We start from the raw sequence: 15,841 nt of genomic DNA on the forward strand, positions 1-15,841 counted from the left end.
AGAATCTCTCACACATAGACAAGCAAAAAAATGATGAAAAGCAATGATGACTGGAAGATCAGATTGCCCGGGTTGCTTTAAAAGATTTGTTACACATTAGTGCTTCCATCTTTACAAGAGGACATATATCACAGCACAGAAAGTTTGGTATATATCAAACATTACAAAGTAGAGTTGCAACTACTGCTCTTAAATCCATTTTATTAGCAAGCTACATTCTGTAGTCTAGTGTATGTAGCGCGTGCGTGCGCGTGCGCGCGCGCACACACACACACACACACACAGAGCAAGTTTGTCTAAATGTGAGCTCAGCATCAGACACCATCCACCCTTCCTGCCCACACACACAAGGTCACACACTCTCAAGAGTCTACTTTTGGTGGGTCCAAGCTGACGTGACTGAATGAGCTTTTTTGTTTTTCTCCAAAGCTTTGAAATATATTAAGACAAAGTAAAGTTAGACTTGCCAATTTAAAGTTAGACCTCACAGCTTCCTTAATACCAGAAGCAGCATTTCAAAATCCAGGAGTGCTGTTTACTCTGGGAAATGTTTTCTTCATAGTCACGGCAAAATCAAACGCCACATTATCTCAAGTTCCAGAAAACACTTTATTCTCATTAATGTCTCAAAACTGTTGAAAGCCAATGTCTGAACAAGTCCTTTGGCAATAAATGTGAATATTTTACAAAAAGCAGAAAGAAGGTGCAAGAAGATATAAGTTTCTGTTACCCGTATTTCTGAGTATTTTTCCTTAGTAAAGTCCTCAACTAAACTTGAATAAATTAGGCACAGTGTCGATAGAAGTAAAAGAAGTAATCTGTAAAGAATATTCCAGCAAAATAAGAATCTATTGAGCAGTCAGGTAAATCCTGTCAGGAAAGGAGAAAAAAGAGAAGCATTAAAATAAAAATTAATTAAAGGATTTTCTTTTTCTCTCTCTTCCTTTTTTCCCTCTTCCTTCTCCTCTCTCTCTCCCCTCCCCCCTCTTTTTTTTTTCTCTCGAATAGTTCATTTTTTCCCTCACTGAAAAGAAAAGAAAAAAAGCCTTACCGGTGCAGCTACACGGAAATGGTATGCGCTGTCAAAGAACGGGGCTACAGGGAGGCTCCAAATGTGCTGATGGCCCTAAATAGTGAATGAAAGGCAGATCCATTTCATAACCACCTTTTACACCTAATTGGAAAGAGGATAGGCTGAGGAAACACTTCCTTGACTACTGTGGGAGAGGTATCTGTGACAACAATGGCTTTTGATAAGGATTGCTAGAACAGTTGGCAGCTTCTGTAACAGGCAGGGAAGATGCTGAGCAAATCCCGGGGACCAGAGTCAGCCAGCAAGGGGAAACTGGCATGTGGCTCAAGGCCTCTCTCTCTTAGTAGGAAACAAAGGCTGTGCCACAATTCTAGACACAGTTCTCCTGGAACAAGGACATGATGCCGAGGAGCTGGAAAACATAGCCTGTGTCATCTCCTGGGAGCCATCTCCATGGCTCTGCATCCCCTTGGCTTCTCTTTTCCTTTGGAAACATATACTTCCAAGTGTGAATTTGCACTGGAAGGCTATCAATGGCTCTGTGGTGCTTCAAGAGACAAAGGAAAGAAAGGGCAAATGGAAAAGCAGTTACCAGCTCCTACTAGGCTACACCTTGATAAGAAGAGGGACTAATGGGAACATAACTCGGCAATCCTTCCAAGTTCCAAATAAGCATTTTATTACACAAAGCTCACTGGTGCCAGCATGCTACCTCACATCTCATTACTACAGAAAGAAAAGCAATCTTGGGTGACTACTGTTATGGCCCAAATGTTTGTGTCCTCCCAAATTCATATATTGAAATCTTAGCTTCCAGTGTGATGGTGTTAGCAGGTAGTCTTTGGTGATTGGGTCATAGGGTGGAGTCTGCATGAGTAAAATTAGTGTCTTTATAAAAAGGACCCCAGAAAGCTCTCACCCCTTCTGCCATGTGAAGACACAGTGCAAATATGACCATTTATGCACCAGGAAGCACAGCCTCACTAGACACCAAATCTGCTGGCACCCTGATCTTGGACTTCCTAAGCTCCAGAACTGTGAAAAATAAATGTTTGTTGTTTAATACACCCAGTCTATGGTATTTTTGCTATAGCAGCCCCAACTGACTAAGACGACTACTGAGATAGCATATGACAGCTTCTAAACCTAATCTCATAGCTTAAATCACCTCAACATCAGAAATTCTTATCTCTATAGATTTTAAAATAATTTTTGGATATATTCCTTCTCTTTTTACTGCAGCTGAATTTGCATCTATTTGACGTTTTCAGGATTTCAGATTCTGCAAAATCCTGGTCTACATAGATATTGTTTGAAGAAGCAAGCTAACAAATACAGGTCGGGATGTGGGAGTGAGCCCCCATTAGAAATCACTAGCCTTTAAGATAATCAGAGTGGAAGGCCTGCCAGAAAAAATGGTTCTTCTCTGGAGGTTGGAGCATTAATCGTCATTGAGAGGATGAGATTAAGCTGTCCTCAGAATGATCTTTTTGCACAAGTGGAACAACCTATAATTTCAGTGAGTATCTGAGGTTTCTATTATTTTAAAATCACCCATATTAGGAAAATATCTGACTTAGTGGCTCAAGATGATCGTCAGCCACTTTAGGGGATAGACTACTTAAGCTTATTTCCCTCTACCGAAGCTAAGAATGAATAAGGAAATGTTTCAGGTTATTCAAGGAATGCTAGAGAATAATAGTGCATTTAGCTCAGAAGACTAGTACATGTAGCTTTAGCTCTGCCTTGAAATATGATGGGTTCTGAGTCATGAAATATAAGCTGCTTGAAACAAACCTTTCCAAGGCAAGCTGCTGGGTTGGGTCCATAGTTCAATGTAGAAACAAAGTTGATGAGAGAAGGTATATAAAGCCTAAGAGAAACAGAGGAAGAGACAGAGCAGGGGGGAAATGATGGAGGAGGAATAACAGAGCTGGGGAAGCAGAGGGAGAGAGGGGAGGACAGGGGAAAGGGAAAGGAGAAGAAGAGGAAGGAGAAAAAGAGGTAGAAGGAGGAGAAAAATAGTGTAAAATCAAGAGACACAAAATGAAAACCATCTATCTGCATGGTGAGTAGTAGCTCACAGCATACTTTTTAGGTGAAGTGGATCAAATTCTTAAAGTAACATAATTATTTTAAATTGATAAGAATAAATTAGAGTGTTGTGATTTGGGGAGAAAGGTAGTCATAATAAAAGCTACCATTTATAGAGTGCCTACTCTGTGCCAGGAAGGGGCAATGTTCTTTGTATCTCAACTCATTGGGAAGGCAGTGAAGTGTGAATAAAAGGATAGGCTGAGTTTGAAGCTCAGCTCTACTGCTTACTAGCGATGAGTTTCGTGATAGGTCTTTTTGACCTCTCTAAACCAGGTTTTTTGACCTCTCTAAACCTAGGTATTCCTACCTGAAAAATATAAACTAGAAACAAAAATTACCAACCTCAGACCCAGTACTAAAGTGTAGAGTGTCTGGTATACAATTTGCGCTCAGCAAATGGTAGTCATTAATTTTACTATTAACAGTGATTCCCACAGCAGCTCCACCTGTTATGGTATAATGTCAAACTCATTTTATAGATGAATAAACAGTAGTTTAGAGAGGATAAGTGGTTTCTACAAAATTACAGAGCTAGTAAGTAAGAGAGATAAAATTTGAACCCCGGTTTGCTCAGCTCCAAACTCTGATCCTCCCCCTTTTTTTTTTAACTCCCTTGGGGAAAGAAGGTGGCGTCTGCATTAGCACTGCTATCAGGAGCTCACAAAAATAGGCAGTCCCTCCCTCCAGGGGCAACGCCATTGATCTTGTTCTCACTCCAGTCCAAAGGGACACAGCCAGGGGCAGTATGCAACTTGTGAGCACAAAACCCAAGGTCACTTCCACTTTGCAGGTGTGAGGGTAAAGCTTAGAGCCTTTCCATTCCACTGGAGAAAGCATGGAAGATCCCAGCCCTCATTCTGAAAACCCCTTCCTCAAGCTGACCCAGTATCTCAACCCAACCATCGTTAATTAGTTGACAGGGACTGGTAACTTTCCACCTCTTAACTTACTGATAAAAAAAAAAAAAAAAAAAAATGAAGTAAATTCAGACTGGCTACTCAAATAATGATAAAAATGAAATTGTTTTTTTAGAGATGTGCGCTTACTTGATTTCCAGAGAGAATTTGACAGAGGTGGGTGTGTGCTTACTAACAGGAATATTGTAATTGTAATTTCCAGACCTAATTATGAAAAAAAAAAAAAAACCCACGAATCAAAACAGGCAGGAAAAGTTTCAAAAGGCTTTTTGCTACTAATTATATACTATGTAAACTGTGAAATATTCTATAATAAATAATAAATACAGAAAGTTTAATTTAACACAGTATAGTTTTACGTTTTTCAGAGACATGCCTGTCAAATTTCAGAGTGATCTCTTTCAGGGCCTACTATATAAAATATACCACAAAGATTTATAGTTTGCTAGAACACACAGACAAAATGATGGAAAGCCAAATCCCAGACCAGATTCACAAAACTAAACACACAGGAAATGACTTCAACCCCCCTAAGGAGATACAGATTTCAGAAGACAAATGAGGCAAAGGCTTCAAGCTAACAATCCCTCTGGAAAGGAGAATTGGAAATAATAACTACCAGCTTTTCTACCATAAATCGCTCCCTTTTAGGAAACATTAGCAGGAAATATTATGCACTTTCAGAACTTGAACCAACTAAAATTATCATAGTCCTAATTACCAATTAGTAATGCGGAAAACTGTAAGACAGAAATGCTTATACAGAGATTCCTTCTACCTCCTCCTTTAAGAGAAATATTTGGAGGAAAGTGGAAGTTCTTTTGATTCATACTGTAATGAAAACTCCAACAAAAAAGCATATTGTATCTAAGTTGTTATGATCTGGCCATCCTTTAAATTATACGTAGAAACAACTTAAAAACCAGAAAAATGGGGAAAATAGCCAGTCATTTTAGAGTCTCTTTAATGAATACTAAAGGAAGTCGTTAAAAATGAGGAAGCAAAAATAAAGGAGATAGATCTGCACTGGGATCAGAAGAGTTTTGTTCGACTGGAGGAAGCTTAGAATTCATTTTTTACTCTGTGCCTCCCAACATCTGTATGCTTCACAGCAACCCACAGCTGTAGACAGTATTTTGTCTTACAGATGAGAAAGGGATATGCAGAGAGAATATACATCTTGTCAACATTCTGGAATTTAAACCTAGATCATCATACTCTTCTTCATGATGCCCCCCTACCGCATTAATTAACGTCTGTCTCTGACTTTCTCAAGCTTACTGAACCTCAAGTTCCTTACTGACAAAATACAGAGAAATAATACCAGTCTAGGGATTTTGTGAGAACTCAATGAGATAATAAATGTAGAGATCATAAACAAATCATAAAGCACTATAGTTTATTTTTAAAACTCAAGACCACCAGCTTGAAGCTTAAGTTAAATCAGGTTGAAAAAGGAATAAGGTTGGGAATCCATAGGATTTCCGACACTAGTTCAAAATGTAGGGCTTCACCTTTAACCTAGCAGGCACCCAGTGACTATTTATCAAAGAAAAATAACTCCCCATTCTTAACGCCTACAACTTGCAAATTGTGCTTGCTGAAGCTACTTGCATTCTATGCTTCTAGATGCATCATTACCTCCATACAGGTGATAGAGCATACACTAGATGATAACTTTGGCTGTTCAGGGATTTTTTCCTCCTAGCTTAAAAAGCTAAGGTAAGCTATATTTTTTCAGCAATTAAAATAATGACATCCCTTGTTATTTAAATATATAAATGTCAGCTCACTCCTAACTTGGAGCCATCAGTAATGATGTCTTTCTTGTCTATAAAATTAACCAGCAGCTCTGCACCTATAGTTTTTGCCCTCAGAGAATCAGCCACAAAGCTTCCCCTAAGCTTTTTGCTTTGGACGTACCCATTTAACCAGGATACTGGGATCACCGGAGCTATGGCTTATTGACATTTGCTAATACCATCCGTTTTATGATTCCCTCTTCCACCATGTAACAAATGTGTTTTTACTTAAGGAGCAATGTAAGCACACATTGATTTTACCATGTAGCTTTAGCTTTAGCTTACTCAGTCTCAAAAACCCAGAGCCTGAGTAAATTCCAGAAATGATCAGGGAGCAGTGAGAAGGTTTACCCACCCACGCTGGAGGCTTCCACTGCAATAACGATGGTCAATTATTTGCTGGATTTCCAATATCTGAATAGAACTAATGGTTGTATCAATCCCTGGATTGAGAAGAAATAGAGAAAAGAAAATAAACTCTTCTGCAGAGGAAAAGGGTACAGTGTTCCAGCACAGTGTCCAGATTGCAGAATGTAAAATAGGAGTTTTCTAGATAAATGGAGTCCATTTGCATCAAAGAGAAAAAGGAGAAAAAGGAAGGGGAAAAGGCTTTTTTATTGTTGTTATAGTAAATTTTAAGAAACTAAAAAACAAACAAACGAGAACAACAACAACAACAACAACAAAACAGGCTCCAATATACAGTCTCATAATATCCAAAAGAATTTCTGGACCATGGAAGTCCTACCAAATTGAAGTTTATTAAAAATGGGGAAGGCAACAAGAAATGCAATCTGGCCAAAAAAGAAGGCTTTAAAAAAATCAGAAAACAGAAAACCAACTAAATATATAGTCAAAAAAATAGAAGAAGAGGACAGGAAGTTGTGCATGGAGATCAACCACAACCTGTCCAGTAATGAGCAGCCATTTCTAAAGCCTCCTTAATGGTTAGGTTGGCTTGATTATAAAAATGTAATCTCATGGGTGCTTGCAGTGGGTTGCAGCCTTTGTCCCTGTTCCTCACTCCAGTAATGCTTTTACAGCTTGTTACTCTGCCTGGTTCCACAAATCAAAAACTAAAGTCACTTAAATTTAAACTTATAGGTCACTCCCCAAGTCAGAACTGGTTAGCGCATCTCCTGCCAGGAATGGTATGCTTCTGTCTTCTGAAGAGGAAAAAAGTCTGTCAATCTTTAAGTCTTGTTCAGGATGAAAAGGAACTCAGTGTGGGCCCTACTTTGTCACTGTCAATTGAATGTTTCCCTATCCTTTCTCTCTCCCACATTTCAACTCGTCACATCCTTATTTCTTACAGTGGATTCTCACCCTTCTCTAAGAAGCCATCTGCTTTGGGCTAAATCGTGCCCTAAAATTCTCATGTATGAAATCCCAACCCCTAGTACCTCAGAATGTGACTGGTTTTGGATGTAGGGCCTTTAAATATGTAATTAAGTTAAAAAGAGACTGTTGGGGTGAGCCCTAATCCGAGGTATTCTTATAAAAAGAGGAGAAAAGGAATCACGAAGAGGCATGTGTACATGGAGGAAAAACCTTGTAAAGACACGATGAGAAGGTGGCCAGCCACCTGTGAGCCAAGGAGAGACGCCTCAGAGGAAACCAGATCTGCTAACACTCAGTGTTAACTACTGGCTTCCAGAACTGTGAAAAACTATATTTCTGTTGTTTACATCTCCTAGTGATGCTATTTTGTTATGACAGCACTAGCAGACTAAGACCCCGTCCCAGATTATATCAATGTAGCTCACAGCACCTTCCCTTCCAATGTTATGTAGCACTTATTACTGAATCTTCTATGCAGTGACCAATCAGTGCTATTATCTGTCACAATACCAAAGGGCATGTTATCTCTATTATTAACTTTTCATGTATTTTTGCCCTTTCTCAATAGCTCCAGAATAGGGAACCTCTATTAACATTCCGTGAACCCTCCATAACTTCGAGCATAACACGATCCACACAGGAAAAAAAATAGAGCTTAAGGTAAGAACTGAGCTGCAGCCAACTGAAGAGAGAAATCAGATCACTGGTGTGTGGAGCCAGAGCTTGCTTGTAGGAAGCTGGGGGAATGGTTATGATTGTCAGAGCAGAATATAGCATTTAAAAAAAAATTTATAAAGGTAACCACTTAGATAATTGTTGTTAAAGCTGTGAAAAAAATATGTATCTTTTTTAAAGTGGATAATAAAAGCAATCATTTAGTGGGTTTCTAAACAAACTTAACAAAAGTATTTTCAAGGTTTTGCAGGTTTTTTTCATTTGTAGATTTTTTTCATGAATATATACTTTTTATTGCATTCCTTCTTTTGCATTAAACAATATAATTTTATATTTTTCAATATTGTTTTGGACAAAACACAAAGACACTAACCTCATTTACCAAAAGACATAAATTAATACAATGTGTACTGCTTTCATGGGGAGAAAAACACGGCATGATCTAAAACAAACTTCTGTTCAAGCTTCTTTATGGAATTTCAGGCCAGAAAACAAAAGCACCAGTGCACATTACTTGGGGGCAATCACTCCTAAGTTTCTCTCTCTGGGTTAGTGCTTCTCACACTAGGCAGAAGGGCTTCTTTACTTGTCTACAGTTCTTTAACTGTCAGCTTCTGGAAGACTGCATCTTGTTCACTATTATATCCTCACTTAAGGCAAGGCCAGGCTCCACTGTGGGTGCTCAATAAATATTTGTGGAAGGACAGAGGAAAAGAGGCAGGGAAAGAAGGAAGGGAAGAGGGAGGTCCAATCATATACCCTCTAGAAAAATGTTTCCTCTTGCACATTCGAAGGGGAAATTCCCAGGGGATGGATGCAGAGGAATGCTGGGAATGGCCCTGGAAAGCTGGGCTCCTTCAACTTATTAGTAAATGGGGATGAGACAGAACTTGAAGGCAAGTTTCCTGAGCATCCTCCCCAACACGATGTTTCCCATGAAGAAGAAATGGATCTTGATATATGAGGATTTTCTGGAAAATTGAATATTTATTTCTCATAATATATAAATATATGTGCTATCTAAAAGGCCTCCAGATTGCTAGGATTCCAGCTATTCCAATAATAATTTTGGAATGTCTCCTGCTATGAGTTTTGCTTATGATTGCTTCCACAGAAGGCTGTGAATTTACAAGGCAAATGAGGCATAAAGAGAAGGGGAAACCAGAACTTCTCTATCTCTCTGTTTTCTTCCTCTACCTTTTGTTCTACTTTCCTGCTGAAGTTGCAGGGAAAGGGCTCATTAAAAATTCTATTAATAGAACTACGGAGTTACCTCACTTCCATAGAAGTGTATTTTCAGGTTCCTGGAGACATAGAACCCTATGAAGGATTTAGTATCTGATGAGAGAACAGTATGTATGTATGTATGTATGTATGTATGTATGTATGTATGTATGTATATACATACACATATTTTTTAACAGTGATAAAAGATTAATTGAGGAGAGATCACCTTGCATATTTAGAATTACAAAAAATGGTTTTTCAAAAGCAGGATTGGAAATAACAAATTTTAAATCTCCTTTAAAACACTTCTAATTTGTCACTTGTCTGAGGCAAGACTATTCAATTCTGGAAGGCTGGTTATTGAAAATCCATAAGTCTTCTTTTTGTCCTACAGGGGTGGCTCTCATTTTACAAATGCCTTCCAGAAATGTTCGCTATAAACTTAATATACATTCCCAGTGGTTTTCATAGTCAAGTTGAAGATATATTTCACAATCAGCAGATAAAATCTCTCAATAAACTAAATTAGAACCTTCTGGAGAGGAGAGATTTAAGATGGTGTCTGTCCAACTGAAGCATATCCCGTTGTGTTAGAATGTGTATTTTGTACCACTTATAAAATGGGGCTGATGGTTGAGTCCCAATACAGCATCTTGGATAACTTTTTCTTTTCTGTTTGAACCAGATTCAAGAAAAAAGTCAATGAGCCCAACCAATCAATGACTGAGTCCTTTAACACAGGGAGCCATTTTCTTTCAGCTATCTGCTCTCCTCAAAGTTCTGGTCTCCAAAACAAAATAAGCATGAATTCCAGATACCTTTTTGCTCTGTGAGATTTTTAAAAAATCTTTACCAAATCTCTATAAATGTGTAGGTTTCCACAGATTCCCTCTTCATCCCAGGCTCTTTACTTTTTGATACCTAATGCTGCTGTCTATTTGAATCCTTATTGGTTCCATAGAATAAAATCTTGTCCATCACATTTATTTGGTCCTTCAGTGTAGAAGTTCAATATTCCAAAATACCCACTTTCCATTTCCTGATTAGTCTTCCCCAAACCTTTTAATACAATGTGAGGAAAGGGGATAATCTTTCTGAAACATACTTTACACAATCAACTTAAGCCCATGTTGAGTTCGGCATGTCATAAAAATTCTAATTTCCCTTCACTTCTTTTACTAGTAGTTCACCCCTTCCCCAGGAAGGAGGCTCAAGAATGTGTTCTGGGGCTTGGTAAATTGTTAAATATTACTCTTTATCGCACTGAAAGTTTTTTCAAGGTTTTTTTCAACCATCGAATTTCATTTTAATTTTTATTCCTTAATTTTTAATTGCTCTTTGATGCCTCAGAAACATCTGGTTGAAAAGAATGTTCGTCTGGGTTTCTCCTACTCTGGACTTAGGGACCTTGTGTTACACAGTGCCCTGAGCAAAGGGGAAGCATTAACCAGCAGCAGAAGAGAAGCGCCTTACTTCAGACCCCCAGAAACATTCCATACCACACACATCTCAATGGCTACAGGTGAACTTGTGGGGGCGGGGTGGGGGGGCACGGTTGCCAAAGGGGCTTTCTAGAACCATAGAGTGGCTACTTCCTGCATTTTTAGAATTGATCTCAGCTACGTGCCCACTTTGTGTCCAAATAAGTGGAGGCAGAATGGGAAGGAACCCAGGACAGGGAGATGGGGGATCCTGATTCCAGTTCCAACTGTATTAGTTGGAACTGCAGAGTCTTAGGTCCTGGACCTCCATTTCATCAGGTGTAAAATGGGTAGGTAGTACAGATCAGAGATTCTCCTGGCCTGGAGACTTTGGAATTTCAGGTGATTCCACAAAGAGGTCTGTAGTGTTGTCTGTGCATTTGAAAAGTGACCTATCTCTCACAAATTTGAACTATTTTTCAAATGTTGCCATTGGATTAACAAAAGTAATTTGACTGAAAGCTTAACTGAGCTTCTGTTTACATTTCTCCCTCTATGTATTTCCTCAGTCAAGTAATTGTAAAAGTATAATGAATTCTCAGGGTCAAAAAGTTGGGATGCCACTGGCATAGCTGCTCTCTGGCATTCTGTGACTCTAAATCCCCAAAAGTTTTCAGATTTCCTGAAAATGAAGTAAATAGAACATTTAAATCTTTCCCATTTTTCTCCGATTGATAGAGGGGACAACTTTTCCAGTGTATCGGGGAGCCTGGTAAGGCAGAACTCAGATTTCATTTTTAGCCAAGGAAGCTGATAGTTGTGTCTCAGGGGACACATCCAGGCACCTTGGAACAGATCTTTACTTAGGAGTCTCTTCAGTGTCCACCTTAGTTGTGGAAACTAAAACAAACAGATACTCATTGTCCCACAGAAGAAGACAACAAATCGTCACCCGGTTTGATAGGGCTGCTCTTCCTTTGATATGAAGAGCTGGCTGCTATAGGATTGAACCCGCTCAAAGGTCAAGAAACTTCTTGAAAATGAAGATTAGATCAGTCCATGATCTCTTCCTACACAGGATCCTTTGTTATCCATTCTGTCATAGGTGAGATGGTCTCTTCTGAGGACAGAAAAGGACCTCAAGTGGACTCCCAAGGTAAGAAGGATTTAGCAGCCACGTGGTTTCACGTGCTTTCACAAGAGATGGAGGTATTTGGGGGGCAGTATTGGATTTTTTGTATTTAAAAATATTGAGACTGTGATGACCGAAACTAATTTCTTTCTTCAAATTAAACTTTTATCCTCATCCTACAGTGATGCATGTACCCAAGTTCAATTAGAAATTGCTTTCATGAGAAAAACAGTGCAAGCATTGCCTCTTATAGATGTGGAAAAACACTCTCTGTGTATCAGCTTCCAAATTGGAAAAAAAGGGGAAATGACAGTGCCTATCTTTTAGGCTTGTGAGAATTAAACACTTTATTCATGTTGACTACTTACAAGAGTGTCTTGAATACAGTAATACTTCATTACATGAAGAAGAAGATGATGATGATGATGATGATGATGATGATGATGATTGGTAAACGTTTATTTATTCAAGACTAGGATATCAGATATTGTCAAAAAGAAAAAGAAACTACATTGCCACCCCCAAACTTCAGTATGGTCATATTCTATGGGAAATGCTCAAAAATATTTTGGATCATCTTCTTCCAGGTGCATGTTATGTCTGCACTTCCCTAACTGTTTTTAAATTAGACACGATCAATGTCACTTTTTACCACAGCATCCTCATAAGTATATTTATTGCTATTATTTGCATCAATAATTATTATTATTTTAGACATTTAATATGTATGTTTATAGAAGAGTTCTAAAAACAATAACAAATTAGCATATATTTATTCGTATTGTATTTCATTTACAGAAATAATTACACTTTCAGCCCTTGATGAAGTTTCCATATTTTTTAACATGAAAATTCTGTTGCTTAAAAAGCATTCGTGTGTCTGTATGTGTGTGTGTGTGTGTGTGTCTAGGAGGAAGAGGAAGAGGATATTTTGAAAGTGATATGCCAGCCTTGTGTTTTTCACTGACTTAAAGCTTACCTTGAACTTATTAGAGTTTCTAAAGCCTTTTACATTTGCCCTACTTGGTTTGGGCAGAGAGCTGAAGGACTACATAATTTTTAAGTTCTAAGTGAGCCAAAAAAATCTACCCATCTACATGTAATTACTTCAGTTGTGCAACTGCAACTATTACTATCTTTTTTGGCAATGAACAAATGAGATCCTTTCACTTGAATCAACCAAAATTGTAACTCTGGGTAGGGAATTCGATACAGTCAGGCGCCACTCAACAACAGGGATACTTCTGACAAACGTGTCTTTAGGTGATTTTGTCATTATGCGAACATCACAGAGTGTACTTAAACAAACCTAGATGGTATAACCTACTACACATCTAGGCTGCAAACTTGGACAGCATGTTACTGTGTGAACAACATGAGATTAAAGCAAGTACAAGAGAAAATGATGCGACCAAGAGATGCGGTAAACATAACATGTATGAGGCTGCTGCTGGCATAACACAGCACACTGTTTTATAGCAAACAATTTTTTATAAGCAGAAAGGGTACACTCTAAAATAATGATAAAAAGTATAGTATAGTAAATACAGAAACTAGTAACATGGTTGCTTATTACCATTATCAAGTATTATGTACTGTACGTAATTGTATGTGCTCTATTTTTATATGATTGGCAGTGCAGTAGGTTTGTTTACACCAGCATCACCACAAACACATGAGTGATGCATTGCTCTAAGATGTTAGGATGGCTATGACGTCACCAGGTGATAGGAATTTTGCAGCTCCATAATAACTTATGGGCTCACCATTGAACGTGCTTTGGTCCATCATTGACCAAAAACATTGTTATGGGGCATGTGAGTGTATTTTAAATGATTGCAAATTTGCCTTTTTGTTTTTTTAAAGATCTTGCCATTCCAAATAGAAGAGTGGAACCATTCATGGACTATCCAAGTAAATATCGACAAGGGAAGAAACCTCAGGTTCAAAGCGCTAGTTGTTTCTCTTTGAACATCATTTACCTGCCCATGGCCTCTGATGAGGTCCCTTCTCCTTGGACTGTCTTTGCACAGAACTTAAGAGGACTCTTCTCATTCCCCAGACAGGGCAGCAGTAAATCTCCTGACATGGCAGGATCTCACAGAAAATGATTTCCGGTACTTGGAAGGAGGATTGTGTGGCTACCAGAGATATATCAGGTGCTGCAAGGCATTGGGAAGAGGGGAAAGAAGCAACAAGGTGAACCTGAATGGCTGGTTCTACTGTTGACAATTCACATGAAACACAGGCTGGGTTTGAGAGTGAGGAATGTGAAGATCTTACCCGAGGGGGAGGAGGCTGTGGGCGGAGGGGCCGGCTCCTGAGAGCTTGTGATATTGCTGGGAAAGGAGAACAAAATGATTCATGAAAGAGGCCTTCAAGGATCCTTCTCCCCAAAGGAAAACAAGGTTAGCACTCTCACCTCAGAGGGAGATTTGGGGTGTGTCGGTCTTGATCTTTTAAGCTAAGTATGTAAAGGGAGACTATCGTCACGGCACTGTTAAAAGAATGATAAAAAAGCATTATGTGTCAGATTTGATTGCAGATATATCTCACACAACCAGCTGGCCAGAGACGTACTCTCACAGGCCACAGAGATGAGCAGGTGGGAAGGGGGTGGGGGGCATGGCTGACAGAAGTGCCATAGAAACCAGCACAGACAGTTATGCTTCTCTGCCCTGGTGAGAGAAATCTCTCATCCTCCTGGAGCTCAGAGCCTCTCAGGGTAGTCCAAGCTGGTGAATTTTTCCACAGAACAGCCCCCCGGCCCTGGCAAGCTGTATCAGAAGCATCTGTCATCAATGGAAGATTACAAGAGGAAGTGTGTAAGTCGCTGGAGACAGCCCTCTGCTCCTTGCAGGAAAAAGTCAGAGCAAAGTTCACATCCCACTGGTGGAGGGCGTCTACACTGTGGCGTTTGGAAGTGAAAGTGGCACAGGCTTAGTCAGCTGTGGATGTCAGCCCCTTTGGCCGCTGCTGACGTCTTCCAGCTGCCTGTCTTTTCAGAGTAGAACACACCAAATTGGACAGAGGAAGGAAAGAAATGCAATAAAGCATTCATTTTCACGTGACATGGCTTCAGAATAATTGAGTATATTACCCCCCGCCCAGCCACGATGAGGACTTATATACCCAAATGAAAGTTTTCCTTAAATGTTCTCAGCTTTGGAAAGCTATCCCCAAATACTTAACATTCTTCCCTTCGGGGAGTCTTTAGAATTCTCTCAGGAGCCACATCAAAAAATCTGTTTGGTGACCTTACAATCTCACCGTGTGCTGGGCCTGATGCGGTGTGACCTAACTTGACTCCTGATTGACTTTCCTACCTGATTCTGTAGATTCCACTCCTCTTTCTGTTGTTCCCCATCAAAGGTGGTAGATTTCTGTCATTAAATATACATGAAGTATGTGCCGCATGTTCGAATTCCACTCATAATGAAAGAATTCCTAGAGTGTTCTCAGGAGCAGCTGGTTACCACCCAGTAGGCACAGCCCTGCCTGGGAAAAGTGGTGCTGAGCCCCCAAAGTGCCATCAGACAGAATTTGTTGTGTCACCCTGGCCACTGCGTGCTGCGGGTCCAGTCTCCCTTACTTTGTTCTCCCACATCCACCACTTTCTATCTCCCTGCTACTAATCCTTAAAAAACTCTTTCTGATTTGTCTCTGGCATCCACTTCAATGCGCAGTCCAAGAACTTGTAGAATAATAGAATAATCATAGAAAGGCCGTCTGCTCCTTTTCTTCAAGGTAAACTCTGGTTTTGACCCTTCCCCCCTTCCCAGGTAGACCACAGGCCAGACCACATGATAATAAGCCTAATTCTTCCCATTTATGGTCTTAACAGTAGCAATATTGAAATTCGTAAGATCCAATAAGCAGGTTTAAAAAGTAGCCTCTTTATATCGGATTTACACTTCCTATAACTTTTCTATTGGGTTTTCATGGGAATCTGTCTCAAGAATGCTAAGGATAGATGTTCACACTCCCCTGAGTTGGGGATCCCAGCAGAAGACCAGCTCCTTTAGGAGAGTGAGAAAAGTGCAACGGCTTCTGATAGGAATTCTGTGTTAAATACTGGGGGACGCTTCCCACAGTGGGCAGCAGCAAGTGAGAAGTTAAATGATAAGGGGAGATGAGGAGACCGAGAGAGCCATGAGGTCTTCTATAGCTAGGAAGCTGCTTTAGATGAAGAAAGT

General features: G+C 39.6%; 1 protein-coding gene across 1 annotated transcript in view; it reads right to left on the reverse strand.

Moving 5' to 3' along the window:
- Positions 1-783: 783 nt before the first annotated feature.
- Positions 784-15,841, reverse strand: part of MYRFL (myelin regulatory factor like) — a 112,579-nt gene continuing 97,521 nt past the window's right edge. Inside the window, 8 exon segments of the mRNA XM_036235857.1 lie at positions 784-870; positions 1,052-1,126; positions 1,460-1,580; positions 4,177-4,251; positions 6,205-6,292; positions 13,628-13,807; positions 13,929-13,984; positions 14,068-14,142. Of these exon segments, the coding sequence (XP_036091750.1) occupies positions 784-870; positions 1,052-1,126; positions 1,460-1,580; positions 4,177-4,251; positions 6,205-6,292; positions 13,628-13,807; positions 13,929-13,984; positions 14,068-14,142 (757 nt within the window).

Source organism: Rousettus aegyptiacus, unplaced genomic scaffold (assembly GCF_014176215.1).
Source record: "Rousettus aegyptiacus isolate mRouAeg1 unplaced genomic scaffold, mRouAeg1.p scaffold_m13_p_2, whole genome shotgun sequence".
NCBI classification, from domain to species: domain Eukaryota; kingdom Metazoa; phylum Chordata; class Mammalia; order Chiroptera; family Pteropodidae; genus Rousettus; species Rousettus aegyptiacus.